Source organism: Corvus hawaiiensis, chromosome 30 (assembly GCF_020740725.1).
Source record: "Corvus hawaiiensis isolate bCorHaw1 chromosome 30, bCorHaw1.pri.cur, whole genome shotgun sequence".
Classification (NCBI taxonomy): Eukaryota; Metazoa; Chordata; class Aves; order Passeriformes; family Corvidae; genus Corvus; species Corvus hawaiiensis.
Window position 1 is genome coordinate 5360266 of NC_063242.1, and position 16508 is coordinate 5376773.

General features: G+C 41.7%; 1 protein-coding gene across 1 annotated transcript in view; it reads right to left on the reverse strand.

Moving 5' to 3' along the window:
• The window catches only part of GLIPR2 (GLI pathogenesis related 2), a 26791-nt gene extending 10595 nt beyond the window's left edge, over positions 1–16196 (reverse strand). Inside the window, exons 1-2 of the mRNA XM_048289362.1 lie at positions 15454–16196; positions 2465–2573 (exon numbers count right to left, since the gene is read on the reverse strand). Of these exons, the coding sequence (XP_048145319.1) occupies positions 2465–2573; positions 15454–15466 (122 nt within the window). The 5' untranslated portion in view covers positions 15467–16196. The remainder of the gene's footprint in view (positions 1–2464; positions 2574–15453) is intronic.
• Between the last annotated feature and the right edge of the window lie 312 nt (positions 16197–16508).

Genomic DNA, 16508 nt, shown 5'->3' on the forward strand with positions numbered 1-16508 from the left:
ATGTGGGGAGGAATCTTCACGGCATATTAAACAAGAGCAACAAATAAATGAGGATACAACTTACTTCTTAGGAAAACCATAATTTCCAGGATAAATCTGTAATTTCCAGGAGAAGATAAAGGGGGAAGGATCACATTTGTTTTGTTCTCTTACTCCTTCCCTAATCATGAGCTACTGGCATCTCCAGAGACACAAATTTTGTCCAGCTGAACATTTTGACCCAAGCTAGTACTTCAGTCATTAGGTTCTAATTTCCTTCTGCCCTAATCTTCCCACCAAAACAAAAAAAGGGAGTATTTAGCTACATCCATTAATTTAGAAATAATGAAAACTTGTGTGTTGTCAGTTTGCTAGATCCTGGACTAGAGGATCTTTAGATGCTATCACTACAGTCCTGTAATTTTTCTCAGGATCCTCATATCCCAAGTTAGAGGCAAGACTGGGAGAAAGTACACATTGCAGATGGATGAAGCTGCCAGGGATTTCAGACAAAGAGTGATTTATCCACTCCAGCTCAGGAAGTTGAAAGCATGAGATTTTCATCTGAGATCATCACCCTATGCTTCATTACAGTCAGAGATAAACAGACACCTGCTGAGGCTGACTCATCTCATGTTAAAGCAGGGATCCAATAGTCAGTTCACCTGTCACAATAATTGGACCTGAAAATAGTAGGAAATATACCTTTTTCAACACAGATAGAAAAGCACAGAAAAGTACCCAGAGGTACACCAAATACATACCAAAGGTATGTATGTAGGATATACCCAAAGAAAAGGTGAAGTTCTTCTTTGAATTTAAGAATATACAGAACCTGTTGTGACAAATATGAGATTTCTTTAATTTCATATCTTTTATTCAGATCAGAACATTTCTGGTTCTTGCTATCAACCAGTTTTACCAGTCTCTGTACATGTGTCTCTTAATTCTTACAAGTTAAGTTACAGACCATAACCAAATAAAGGTTTCCTATTGTTATTCATCATAGCAGGGCGTCAGCTGAGTCCAGAGATGTCTGTGAGGAATTTCTGAAGGATCTAAAAATACCCAGCAAGGGCAACAGCACACTTAGAGATAAATGTGGAGCAATGCATATTTGATAGAATAATCTAAACTATTCATAAAAGCCAACTTGTTCAAACCAAGTGTTGCACTTTGGAGACACAGCAAGTGCTACTGACAAGTCAATGAAATCTCTTCCTCACTGTGAGCATGAAAAACAGAAACAAAAAATCCCCTTAGAAGAACTGAAGGAAAGCCCCAGCAGATTACAAAGGCTGGTGAATGAGTCACTGGCATTCCATCTCCTAGAGATACTGTGTCCAGTTATAGTGATGTCTCAAAAGAAAAATAAAAAAAGTAGCAACACCAAGGTTTTTTTTGCTGCCAGAGGTCATGTCCACGTGCCATGTACATGGTGTGCTGTACAGCACAACAGCTGGGAGAGATCTAGGAGTCAGGAGCCAGCACATCTGTGTGACATCTGTGTCCCATTATGCTGGGACAGTAAATCACATTCTGGAAAGACTACAGGATCTCTGTCTCCCAGTCACCTGGTACAGAGAAATCTGCATGGTTATGGTAGAAAGCCTAATGGGAGGAGATCTTATGACTAGAGTAGGGATCAAACTGGCCACCATTTAGTATTATTTATCTTCTTAAGAGTTTAATCAGCATTTACTCCTTCAGTTATCTCTTTTGTACTGTGAGGATCAGCATAAAAAAAAGAGAAGAATTTTAAATCTACTTTTTGAAAAAGGTTGCTGTAAAGGGAAGGAAGTTAATCTGGTCATTGTAAGCACAGTAAAGAGGACAAGCAGTATTGGACTCAAATTTCTGTAAAGAAGACTCAAGTTAGAGAGCAGGAAGATAGATTCACTGTATGTTAGACTGAGAAGAAGTTGTGCAGTCTTCAACACTGGAGAAGAGACAAGATGTTTCCTTCCTGACAGAATAGAGAACATTCAATGCTTTTGCTTTTCGGGCCAGGAGATAGATAATTTGATCTGAAATTACTTCCTCCTGATTCCACTGATCTTAGACCAGTCACCACTTCTTACATGAAAAAGTTATTTTCTCACTATTTCAGCAGCACTGGCTATTCTGCAGATGACAATCCCTCATCTGACAGAAGTGCTGTTTTAGCACTTCATGGTGAAGCATGTTTTAGACAACTACCCTCTGCAGAGGACACCTACCAGTGCAGACAGATGTAGCCCACATGTGAAAAAGGCTCCAAGAAAGATTTATACTGTTGTGACCACAGAAGTGTCCATGTGACCAGCTAATGCTGTGTGATGGAGAAAGAGGGGACAAAAGAGTGGAGTCCCTCACTTTCTACTCAGTAAGTCTTCATTGGGTTAACAGCATGTCAAAAGGCAAATATTTTTACAGTAAACACAGTCAAACTTAACAGACGAAAGTGTCACAAATCTCATTAGAGAAAAGAAAGGACTGAACTCACAGTTGGGCTCCTCTGTTTAACTTCTTGCAGAGTTTTAAAGGAGGGACTCCATGTTTCTTCCTGTAGTCATTGTGTGCTTTCAAGACTTCTTCAGCAAATTGTTTGGAAGCTGAAATCACATTAAAAAAAATTGAAAGGTCTGTCAAATACAGACATTAGTGAAGAGAGAAAAAGCATTCCCTGTGCCTAAAGACACTGATGCAGGCTGGACAGAAGAACACAAGAGTACCACCCACATTACCTGGGAGCAGGATCAAATGAACCACTAATGACTTCCATCCAGAAACAAAATCTAACAGACACTCCCATCGGGAAGCTACAGACTCACCAAAGGTTGAAGAAAACTGTGATCCTTTCTGAAGAAAACTGTGATTGCTTTCCTCAATAGCAAGGTGATTTAAGGTTAGTGAATCAGTTTGTCAGTTTAAAACAGAAGTCAGTTTGACTGACTTTCGTTTTAATCTATCACTGCACTGCATCACCATTCCAATCTCAGTGTAAGCAACAAGTAAGTCCTTCAAGGAGATGCATTAAAAATGCAAATGATTGTCCCTGTATGCAAGAATTATCTGTATTAGTCAGGGCACCACCTAAAGAGAATTAATATAATAAAATGTTTAGATCTCTGCAAGTACTTTGAAACATGCACCATTCTTCTTATTCATTTCATAATACAAATTCATAGATATCTCAAGATGCACCTTTATTTGGCTCAAGACAAATAAATGTTCACAAACAGCAAGTAGTAAGGAAAGAAATGACTACTGGGGATGGCTTCTTCCCCTGTGCTAGAGTGTATTCAGTAAACATCTGAGTTGCAAAATTACTGCAAAGCTTTAAAAGAGCTCATGTTTGTACTCCGGTGAACTTGAGGCTTTAAGCACCACAAGACAGAGGACAAGCAATCAGTCACAGTGCAGTTCACTTTGACAGCAATTTCATGTTACCTCCTCTTATGACTTTGTTCATTTTCCCCAAGATTCACGGAGGGGAAAAAGTCTTTCCATTGGTCACCTTGTGGAATTTGCTGCTTAATGAGAAATTTGGAACCTGAAACGGGGTATTGGGACAGTTAGAGTGGTATAGATAGCATCTTCAAAACAGAAAGACAATTTTCACTTTATCTTCCTGAAGCATCTGAACAGGGCAAGAGAAATCTTTAAGAATTTAACTCTGCCTTTACTGTGACACAGGTTTTTATATTTATTAATGATGCATCAGCTTCATTTCTGAATATCCCAACTAGCACGACTACCATAATTTTCCTTGTAAGACACTTCAGAAACCCAAACAGGTCTCATGACTAGAAAGTATTTCCTGTTATTAACCTTAGATTTCTCATCTTCCTCTCACTACTCAATCCTAACAATTAAAATCAATCATTCTCTGCTGTATTAGCATTATTCTCTTCTGCTGTTTGTAATGATGCACTTTCCCCTCAACAGAGCTGACAGTTTGCATGCGCTGCTCTCAGAAATTTTTCCTAAGGTCATTACCCAGCTCACTCCCATGCTTTAAGGTGTTCTTGGACTTCTCTCCAGTTTCCTCAACAGTGCTGGGATAATACAGCAGCCTAAAATAATCTCAGTATCCAATGCACATAAGAAAGCCCTTACAGTTTCATGCAGTACCTCAAACCTTTTGAACACAGTTTGAAGTTGGGTTGACTCTTTCCTGACTACAGTGTCATTATGGACATATATCTAATATATTCTCCAAAACATGCTTTCAGGCTCTCTTTTTTGGTATCAATTTGCTGGCATAACACAGCAGCCCTGTTGAGCAAGGTGACATCTGCCCACCATCTTCCTCCTCTTCAGTTCACCCTCAATTTTGTGTATCACAAGTTGCACATCATCAAACAAAACAGGCACCTTCATTCTGGTATTCGAGCACACAAACACCTTTTTGCTAATGAACTTGTCCCCTCACTCTTGTTACCATTGCTCACAGCTCACTGATCCTGCCAGGCCAGAGTCCTAAACCTCTGACCTACTGTGTCATAGGGGTACCTGATTTCTACAGCATCTATCACAAGCCACTGAGGAAAGCAAGCCTGCAGCCAATTCACCACCTTCCCTGACGCAGGGGTCCAAGCTTACAGCAAGGAAATGTTAAAACAACCTACAAATTAAAGACATTGAAAAACACGGTTTTGAAAGTTGTATCACATACTCCAGGCTACAGGTTTTTTGCTCGAGACCATGCTAAACTTGTGGCTGTTATCACCTGGACTTAATATCCCATCTGCTCAGCACTGAATAGGAGATAATCAGTCTGACCTGCAAGAATGGAAGTTTGTATTCAAATTATTTGCTCTCAATGACAACAGCAAATTGAAATTCTAATTGAAAAAAAAAAAAAAAGCCAACTGAAATACAGATTTTGTCAGTGCTCAGTCCATCCACTGACAGAAATACTGCATAATGCAGCTCTGTACCAACCTTCTGACTTACAAAGAGTAACAAGTCATGGACAAAACTGAACTGCTTCTAGCTACAGCAGGCACTGCTACGCTGTCTCTGGAGAAGCTCCATCCTCCCCTTCCCTCAAAGGTGGCTGCTATAGAAATGCTTATCTCCTGTGACTCAAGCTCATGTGCTAACCACCTCCCTCTGTACAGCTTCTCCCGTGCCTGATGATGTGTGGAGAGGGACGCCCAACTGCCAGATATATTTCGGATTTGTTTCAGAAGGCATGTTAAGTTTTTCCATTTTACCAGTGTTCCATACACCGAGAAGCCAGACATTAAAAGTGAGAGTTAATGGGAGTTTTCAGGCTCCCACCCAAATGGGAACAGCTTCCCAAACAGCTGTGGAGACGTACTTCTTTCCCTTCATGTAAGCTGCTTAAGCTGCTAGACAAAAAATTATTTTCTACTGCCAGGAAGTTAAGTTTGGTCATGAATCATTACACAGCTTAATAAGTAAAACAACTAAAGGTATTAGATACAGTTGCTTGCTCCTCATTATCAATTATTTACCTCTATTTTGTATTCTTCTGGAACATTGGCTAAGATAATGGCAGCATGTGACAATTAATTTCTAGGCTATGATGTGGTACAGAACACACCTTACAGCTGTTACGCTCTTGGACTTCCACTTTCATTGATCAACTTTGTGTGACTAGGGAAAAATAAGCAGAGGAATCTAGGTTGCCTTTTCCCATCACATTTGTTTTTCAGAGTGTTCTATTTCTCTACTTTTATTGTCTCTAAACAGTGCTGATCTACTCAGTCTTTCTTGAGTGAAGAGCTCTTCATGCCTGAATCCATACTGCCTCTTCTTATGATGCCTTTTCCTGGTCTTAAAATCAAGAGGCATACACGGTTAGAAGGGGAAAAGGGATTTTACCTTGGTATTTATTTTAAGGATCCTTAGGTGCACATGTCCAGGTCATATGCATCGAAATGCACCCTGCAAAAATGCCCCCCCAAAATATCGGGTATAACATTAGAGGTTTTACTAATTAGCATATCTATCAAAGATTCCCCAATGAGAGGCTCGAGTGAGCCCCACTCCACAAGGAACCTTCCCCTGGATGGTTCTATCTGAGTTTACAGAATGTATTCTGGAGAGGACCTTGGGGTCTGGGGCACACTGATCCCTAGCTACAAAGCTTCTAAAATGTTTAGTCTCCCAGCTTGACAAACAAGTCCAAGAATGTAGGCAAAAGCACTAAGGATACAGAAGTTGCAAAAAAGGTATAACAGGGGTATAAAACAAAAGGCAAAAAATCTTCATGGCATCACTTAGAGCCCTGCCTACTCCTGCCACTTCTCCCTTAGTTTGGACATCAAAAGAGAGGCGAGTTACCCAAACACATGTTCCACAACACGAGCTGCCCTGCAGCACCTTTGCAGCTGTCAACTGCACCTACTCCACTGGTCGTGCAGAGCCACAAGACGAAGTGGCAACAGAGCAACAGTGAATTGTTCCACAAAGCACCAAATCCCGACACAACAGAAATGCTGTGGGAAGCCTTCACCTCAGCACTCAGGACACACAATATTACACCAGGCACACAGATGACTAGCAAAACAGGCATACCTTTCTATGGTTAACTATCCACGCCGGTGACTCAAGAAAGAGCCCTGTATCAATCTCTAGAGGTATCATTTCTTCTCAGTGCTTTTTGCCCTGTTGTTCATGGATTAATCTTCACCGGCAATGTTTTACTTTCCATAAAGTCTATGTTTTCCTATTTAGCCTTCAGATAATTAATATATAATGCAATCAACAAGAGAGAGTTGGGAGTGTTCAGTCTGGAGAAGACAAAGCTTTGGGGAGACTTTATTGTGACCTCTGCTTAAAGGGGGCTTATAAGAAAGACAGAGGCAGACAATTTATTAGGGGCTGTAGTGACAGGACAAGGGGTAACAGGTTTAAAATAAAAGAAAGCCAATTCAGGCTAGATGTAAGGAAGAATTTTTTTTATGATGAGGGCAGTGAAACTCTGGCACAGGCTGCCCAGAGAGGTGGTGAATAACCCATCCCTGGAAATATCCAAGGTCAGGTTGGATGGGCTCTGAGCAACCTGATGTAGTTGAAGATACACCTGCTCTGGAGGTTGTATCAGAGGACCTTCAACAGTCCCTTCCAACTCAAATTGCCCTGTTTCTATGAACCAAACCTCATTCAGAATCCTACACAGAAGGGTACCATTATGTCTGTCTCAATCTCTCTTTGAACCATGACAGAGGCCTCAAGCTCTCTACCCAAGGTGTGCGTTAGAGGTAAATTGAGATAATAACCCCACCTTTCAATCTTCCCCTAAAAATAAATCACTAGAAGTGTGGTCAAATAATAACAGGACACTGCACGTTACTTCCATGTTACTCTTTTGGGCCCAGAACCCGGGCAGAAAGAAACTGTCCTCCTTTCAGCCAGGACAAGGTTAATTTTTGCAGTAGCCAGGAGGAAGCATGGTTAGGACCTGGAGATTATTCTGTACCACCTCACATCATTTTCCAGGAGGGAAAAGGGGTGTCTTCCATGTCAAGGTAGTGTGGCACCATCAGGTATCGTAGGCTCCAAGTGGTGGTGAACATTTGCATATGAATCGCTCGCCTGTCTTGTACATTTTTCTATTAGTATTGTTGCTGTTACTCTTTGTTTTCCTCCTGTTTCCAGTAAATTGTTTCTCATCGCTGTTTCCAGTAAATTGTTCTTATCTCAACATATCTTTACTTTTTGTTTCTCCAATTCTCCACTCCAGCCACCCACAGGGAGGGAGAGAGGGGAGTCAGAGAGCAGTGCGTCATTTGGGGTGGTTTCAGTGGGAACACGAAATTGGAGAATACCATGGCTAAACCACAACAGAAGCCAAGTGCCAGAATACATGGAGAAGACACATGCAAAGTAGATAGAAAACACATAAAAGGTAATCAAGTAACTGTTTAAACACTGAGTTTAAAGCTTTGCTTTAAAACTGAAACAGCTTCAGTCTGCCTTGATTCTGCAGAATTGCTCTACTCTGAAAGCAGAAGTGGGTTGGGGAATAAGAATGCAGCAAATACAGCTTTTAGTATGCCCAACAGGTTTGTGGAAAAAAATTATTAGAAGCTTCGGGGAACTGTAAACTGTAATTACAACAAAAAGTCCTTTGTTACTGTCCCAGCTAACTGATATTTGTATTGTGACAAACTTCTCAAAGTATATTTACAGACTGGAAACAAACAAAATTCTTGAGTAAAAGACATCCCAGCTTCCAAAGACCACATCTGCACCTAGACTCTTCTAAGAGAACTGATATTTCTTATTAATCTTTTTCCTCACTTGAAATGTAACTCTCTGGAAACCAGCCCTAGCTGAGCCTTTCACACTGTGAGACTAGCATTCCTTCTATGGAGAAATGATGAAGGTCTAATTGATATGAGACATTTTAAGAAGACATTTATGTTCTACTGCACTTTGACTCAGCACTTTGGTTTGAAGTCATAAATGCTTCAGGGTGGTCTCATGCTGGCTGGTGTCTGCAGCAACACAGGGAGTGAATGTTCCATGTTTCTTTCTCCGTGCATTTAACTGCATGGAGAAATTCTTGCCCCCCATTTAGGACTGTAACATCTTCCAAGACTGGCCCTTAAGGCTATTCCTAAATACGTCATTTGGGAGCATGGATCTGATACTCCAATTCATTAATCACTTCCAGCTGTAAAAGCTGGTCTCCCTCAGTATTAAACTTCCCTTTTCTGTAACAAAACTGGCTGATTGCTTGGAAATACACAGAAGAAATGAAACCATGTATACATCCTGGAGGAAAGGAAAGATAAAATCATACTATGTTTAGAAAGTATTGTATCCTGGGTGGGGTTTCCTTGTCTCCTTTTACACAATCAAGGATTCAATAAAGGGGCAAGGTCTCCATCCCATACAATAGGCATTTATGAGAGATACCATAACTGTTGGTCATTATTTCCCTTCCAACCTGGATTATGTTATAACCTTACAAAAAGTTAGAAGAGAAAGTATTGCTTATGGAAGTGAAAGGAATTGGGAGTTATAATTAGATACTAGTTTGAACTAGAGTAATTTCCTGGAACGTTCTTATGTTTGCTGCTCAAAATAGCTTTCCCTTCAGCTCAGGAGATCCTTCTTCAGGGAGGAGTTTCTGTGATGATTCTCAGCATCCAGTTTTGCTGGAACTTTGCTCACACATCTGCTTATCACTGAGGTGAGCTTCAGGATAACACTGAGATGTCAGAGTTAACTGGACCTGATGGACAAAGACCTCACTTATTTTAGTATCTGGTCTTGTTCTACGGCAAACTGCCAAATTAATAACCTTGCATTACCTGTGCCACATGATGTAACACAGTCTTTTCCACAACACACAGTTTGAGGCATGTAGCCTGAGAATATGAAGCTGCCAATGCAATAATATTTCAATGACATTAGTCATGTCACTAGTGATTGCAAATCCCATTCTTGCTATAATAGACAGTGCTGATTATTTCCTCACTTAAGGCCTTTTATAAACAGTAAGGCAATTGACTGCCCTGATTAAAAAGGAACACCTGGCAAACTGGAGGCTGCACAGAAGGCTCTGAGAAGCAGCAGAGCCTTCTGTGATACACACATTTAAACACCAAGCAGCACTAATCAGCAATCTTGAGGTCTCGAGAACTGACAGAACCAAGTTTTCACTTTCAATGGAGGCAAGGGTGTGAGGAGAAGTCCTTGGCTTGTAGCCCCTGTCTCCTCCAAACTGACCAACAATCAGAACACCAAGCAGTCACTTCCACAGAGTGTTCATCTTACATAAGGTTGGAACTGATTGCTCATCATCTCCAGAGCAGCCAGTCCTGGCTTTGCATGAAAGGCAATCAAAAGTATTGCTTTTATTACTGTTCTGCCAGGAAAGACACCTGAATATTGTACTCATGCACCACCCCCACAGAGACAACCTTTGTAGGCAGCTAATGTGTATGCTGCTATCCCTTTCAAAAAGACTAAGGAGACTCTCCCATCAGAAAGGCCTTCTATTCTTAAATCTAACTGCCATAGAATTCCTAGGGCACATACACTTCCAAATACAAAGCCACAAATGACCTGCATGTGTTAGAACCACACTTTGCAGGAGAAGTAATTCAAGCAATCTTCTCTCCCCAGCATCATATCTGCTTAGCTTTTATAATTACAGTCATTTAAGAGGAAAATAAGGCACAATTGTATTCACTAATGAGTAACAACAGAAATCAGTTGTTCTGAGTAATTGAAAACAAGTAATTGAATTGAAATCAAGTAAATTTTTTGTGGTCACCTGTTCATATTTTGGATGCTGCATGTTCTTATGCTCTGGGGATGGACAGCAATAGACAGAACCTTGTTTTTACCCAGTGCCAAGTTCATTTGACATAGCACTTCTAGTTGTCTGGTGCCAACCAATGTCTTTGCAAAGTGAAGAATTTTGCAAACAAGAACCAAAGAGAGACAGAAGAATTATCTCATGTCTCCTGGGATATGCACCTTCATTTTACACCCCTACCATTCATGTTCTGTCATGGCTTGGGGTAGGCATACCTGAACCAGCTTTAATCTCATCAGCTCCAATATCCTCCCACCTTGCTTTTCTGCCAAGGACATCCAAGATAGCTGTGGCAATGCTCGAAGTATGTTTACTTATGCACCTCCCTGAGGCATGGAAATATGGCCATGGACATTTCTTCTGATCACTGATGTGTGTGAACTCACGTATACAGTAGCCAAAGTCAGGCAGGGAGATACAGAAATCTTTCTTTACTCACATTTACTATCAATTACATCATCTCTTTCTCATCTCACTGCTCAACAGGTTAAACTCCAGTTCTCACAACTCAAAATCTAGGAAAAAAAAAAATATTTATTTCATAAAATCATAGAATAAGAGAATGGTTTGTGTTGAAAGGGACCTTTGAAGGTCATCTAGTCCAACCCTCCTGCAATGAGCAGGGACACCTTCAACTATACCGGGTTGCTCAGAGCCCCATCCGACCTGACCTTGAACATTTCCAGGGATACATTAAATGATGTTTGCAGTGGCCTAAACAGGCCCATATTGTCTTCCTACACAACACCCCAGACTCCTACCACCTCCTCACACCTACTTGCACAGGGGCCAGCTCTGCACCAGGGAGACTGGGCACCTGTACAGCCTCACCTCATCCCCCTCTGCAGGGCCACCCAGCCCAGCTCTGGCTGCTGTTCAGACCTTCACAGACTGGGCAGAACTTGCCTACATCTGCCTATAAAAACAGAACAGAGATATGCCCCAACTTATCTTCCAGAGAACAGCACAGCCTCTACGGAGAGATCAGACATAGCCTTCTGGCCTGTTGGGATGAGTAATAAACAACAAAACAGCTAAAATATTTGTTTTCTCATACTTTTTGTTCCTGCACATACAACAGCAACAGAAGTAAATTCAAACCTGGGTAAGATAGACACTACCAACTGTACTGATAAAAAATGCAGGATTTGAATGTTTCCAGTAATAAAAGCTTTCTTCATGCCCAACTTTTTTTTTTTCTAATGTAAAAGCAATAGCATGGGAAACCTTGGTGGGTGTCGTGGCTACTACAGACCATCACATTCTATCTTATTCTTCCTGAGCCCTTCCCACTTGTTTTGGTATTTATCTGCCTTGAACATGAGGAGCTAAGGGTATAATCTAACAGCCAACAGGAGCCACCACTGTTGCATGGGATGGCTGCCACATTCTCCTTTTCTCTCCCACAAAACTCTGATGGTTCAACAGATAGGCAAAAATTTGGCCCAGAATACTGTTTGCCAAAGCCTGATGCATTCTTGGAATCATAAAGAACTTTTATTTATTTTCCACTTATTGAACTTGAACCCAGCAATCAGTGGCTTCTGCGTACAAAAACTGGAGGTGTGGGGTTATGAATTGAATTAACTTTGGTTTTGAAAGGTCATTTTCCCACCACACCTCCAGTTCAGTTCTGGTGTAAAGAAAAAGACAGTAACTTGTGTTGACAAGTTCTGCAAATGTCCCAGTGTTATCAAATGCAAAAGCTCAGTTGCTAGCACTTCAGCACAATCCATCTTCCCAATCCCCACTGGTCCTGTAAAACCAGGCAGCACAACTTTTTGTCATTTTGGCAGTTTAGGAGTATCTAATTTCTCAGAAAGCATTCTCTAGTATGCCTGTACTTTTGTCATGACCTGCCACAGCTGTCTCTTACTGGGATGCTGAAGTACAAGTCAGAACTTCAGCTGAAGATGTAGCTCGCTCTGCAGAAAACACAACAATCCTTTTTACTGTACTCTGAAGATGCATCTTAAGAGTTAATAAACAGCACATGCTTCTAGATGAGATTAAAACCAGCATGGAAAACTGCATTGAGTCTGGTTCCTGTCTCTTTTCCTTTTGTCAAAACCCTTTCTCAGCCTCTCTATTTTTTGTACTGAGTCAACATGCAGAGCAGTGGGTAACTCCCTGCCCTTTCTCTGGAGTCCCACCCACATTTGTAAAAGGGAGAAAAAATGAGAAAAAAACAGCAGAAAAATAAGACTAAACTATAAAAAGAAAGCCAAACTCTGTAAAAGGATAGCAGTATTTACTGAGCGTGACCTTGTCTTTGACACCGTCTGCATCCACTTGCCAGAATAAAGAGGGCTATTCCCCCGCAGGGCGAGCTCCCTTCCCCCACGAGGCTGAACCCGGGGGGAAGTGGAAGAAATGAGGCCTTTAGCAGCCTTTTCCTACCACCATCCCAGCCTTTTCAGAGACTCCCACTGCTCAGCAGAAATCCCCGTGCTCCAAAGCGGAGGAGTGGAGCTTGCAGCCAGCTGCTTTCCTGAGCATCGCCGGCAGCTGCTCGCAGGGATGGATATCCCCTGTGGGGCGCGGGCTGCCCGCAGGACCCCGGCCTCCGGCCGCGCACAGCTGCAGCGCGGTCAGAGCCCTGCCAGCACGGCTCTCGCAGCACCAGGGCAACGGAGAGCTGCCAGCTCACCAGCCCTCCTTTCCTGCAGAAATACTTATCCCTGGCTTCTTGGTTAGGGCGCTCTGGGACCTGTGAGAGTGGCTGCCTGCAGCCCCCGCTATCCAAATGGAGTCTGAAAAGAGAAGGCCTGGGGGAGGGCAGGTGGGGTCTCTGTGTTTGGCTTAAGTATTTGCAGGAGTTACGACCACGGGAGGCATTTTTCTAATCCTGACAAGGAAGTTGCAGTATGAATTTGGTTTCAGCAGCCTGCAGCTTCCAAGGAAAAAAGCTGAGTCAGAGGTGCCGATGCTTTCGACACTCAGCTCTATTCAACGAAGCAAAGCAGTGGTAAGTCTCCAGCTCTGACACTTGGAATGAACATTGCTTCAAATATAATCTAACGACTAGTAATACAACATTGTTGGAGAGTTTTTATTGAAGAACCGAGATTTTCAATAGCAGGTTTTCTTTGCGTGGGGATATTTAGACCTCAAGACAGATTTAGCAAAAACAAAAAGTTAAAGAAACTGCTCATTCATATTACAGTGTCCCCACTTGTCATGAATTAGAACATCCTTAAATTAAACCTTCAGGTAATCTCTGCCTTAATCTTTCTGACTGAGGAGAGGAGAAATGAGCTTGTTCTGAGGTCAGACAGATCACAACCTGTTACATGTTCATGTACCCTAGTACAGAGAAACTTCCCTGCATCACACCTTAAGAGTACTACAGAGGGAACACGAGGTATTGCACACAAAACACAGAGGAAGCAGTACTCTGTAAAACAGCTGCTCTCCTCATTCAAAGGCAAACCACACTGAATGATCTCAGACAGGAATTTGAAGACTTCAGTGCACTAGAAAGGGCAGATGGGATTTAGTCAATAAACCAATTTTCAGGACAGGATCTCAGTTTTATGATTCATCTAAAAATATTGCACACAGCTCAAAGACAGTAATCTGGACCCAGTTTAACATTGATTTTAAAAGTGCAGCACAAGTGACAAAACATTTTTAACAGGTACCTAGATCTCAAGCTCTATTTGCATAACCACTCAGGGGTGCAAACATTACCCAAACCTTGGCATAGGGAGTTTCTGATCTGTCATTGTTCCTAAGTCTGTAAAAATCAACTAATGCACAGCAATAAATGTGCAGGGCAAAAACTCAAAATGGTTCTTGCCTCATGACTGTTTTAGCAATTTGCATGTATTAAAACAAAAGGAGATTTTTATTCCTTTGGGGATTGGGAGGTGCACAATAGAGTATCTCTACTGCTTTTGCCCAATGTGCTTTGTTAATGTAATGTACAGGCACTACACTTACTTGGTATTTGTACTTTTTATGCTGTTAGCATGGGAAGTGCTGAACTTGATACTTCACAGCAACTACACTTACTTAAATTGTTATGAGGTTATTTATCCCAATCCAGCTGCCAAACCCACCCACTGGCAGCTGGACTTTGCAAAAAAAAAAAAGCAGGTGGTTTGCCTGGACTGGGCATCATACCAGTAAGCCCTTTACAGTCACCAGTAAGCCCTTTACAGTCACATTTGCAAACAGCTCTGATCTCATCTAGGAAGCTGACCTTTAAAAATAAAGAAAAAGGAAAAAAATCCCAATACACCCATGCTGAGGCCCTTTAAAGTGTTACTCACACAAAGATTTTCCCTAAGTTTCTCTGAAGAGGCCTATAGTTTTGAGTCAATCAAGTACTAGGTGTTGCTGAGCACATCCCCATATGTGCTGTTTACACACAAGACAGACAGACAACGTGCCACCAGGCTCTGATTTGTCACAGAAACTATGCCCTAAGCACAAGAACAAAAAATTCCATTCAGTTTCACAGCTGTTTCAGAAACTGGGGGCAAATTTTCACTCATGGCTTTAACAGGACAAAAGTGGAGAATACCCGGCGCATGAGCATTCCCTTCTTAAGGTCTCTGGCTCCTTGGCAGCTTCAGAGAAGTCTTTCCCAACCCAAACTGAGCAGGGCACACAGACAGCCAGCAGCAGGGGGGAAAGAACCAACAGCACAGGCAGCAGCAGCAGGAAAAGTCTTGAAGAATATTTGCACAGCTGGGGAGAGACTTAGGAGCTGAGCAAAGCTGTCCTCAGTTAAATGGTTACCAAATCTTAAACCTAAATCCTTCCGACAGGAAGGGTGATAAAGCTTACCCCCCTCGAAGCATCCTGCTGCTTATCTGCAAGGCTGGTAAATTTCATCAGACAGCAAGACACGAAATAACTTTAAAGCTACAGGGCTCATAGTAATTTTTTACAGCAAATCAAAAGTACTTTACGCTACAAAATATAAACTGTATATGAAATACAACTACCTCTAAACTGTGCAGGCTGAGGAGGGAGGTCGCTTTTCTTTTCTTTTTTTCCAGTCTAACCCTTTGTCAGAGAGAAAGCTCCTCCCAGGCTGTACCATGCACAAATGAAAGCAGCTTTCTCCGAGGAAAGCCACTGAACGCTTTAGCAATGCTTTCCAAGCACAAAACCAGGCACGGACTTCGTGCGAACACACAGCCAACTGCACGAAGGCATTTGCTCACCTGATTTTCCCATGACCAAGTGGATTTCGGTTTTGTTTTTTTTTTTTTTTTAATTTCACCTGCTTCCTCCTCCCTTGACTGAGTTTTGCCGCTGTGCCGGGATGAAGTGTTCGCAGTTTCAGCTCAACTTCTTCATTCGCCTGCGACCGCTGCTGGAAAAAACTCAGCAGCACGAACCCGCTACCGCCCCTTCTTGAGCGCTGGAATAAGCCTGCCCATGCCTTTATAAGGCATGGGAACCCCGCTCTTTTTTCACGAAAAGATCCTGGTTGGGGTCAGGAGCTATTTATCCTCCACAGTAACCAAGCAGCTCCAAAACACCATATGTTTTCACATACCATTTTAGCTTAGTAATCACATGTGTCTTATTGATAAGAGTAGGCTGTGAGAAGAAATTCTGCTGACAAATAGTTCTCCTGCCACGGTGGGTAGAGTACATGGGGCAAATTCATACAGCTAAATGCTTTAGAAGTTTTACCCACTTGCTGTACATAAAGTTGAAACAAAAAAGTGATAAAGTACTTTGAAGTATAACTACATTTTCATGTCTAAAATGAATCACTTCCTGCACTGTTACAACATAATCCGTTGAAGGTATTAGTAAAATAAGGTTTTGCAGGTTGAAGAGGAACTGTGCTGATGGTGTGTTTCTGTGAAAAGGGTTGGATGTGAGTATGTCTCATTTTATCTGTGTAAGCACGCTGTGCCACTGTTATCTTCATATTACATCAAACGCCTCAAGCTAATCTGGCAAATATTAACTACTTTAACTACAGCGAACATGATACTTTGATTTAACTTCAGAAGTGCTGCATATCTACAAACAGTAATTCAGTTACGTGTTTCCAGCTTTCATCTTCTCATCATCACGAAAAATCATCTGAGGTTACCAGTTTTTTACAATGCCTTTCAATATTTCAAGGTTCTTCTTGGTTTTGTGCCAAGTCTGCTGGCTCAGCAGGTTTTAATCATCCTTTGTCCACCTCTGTAGGCTCAGCTCCATGATAAGAAAAGAAAAAAAAAAATGCAGGGATAGGGTTTTTTTCTTCTTAACC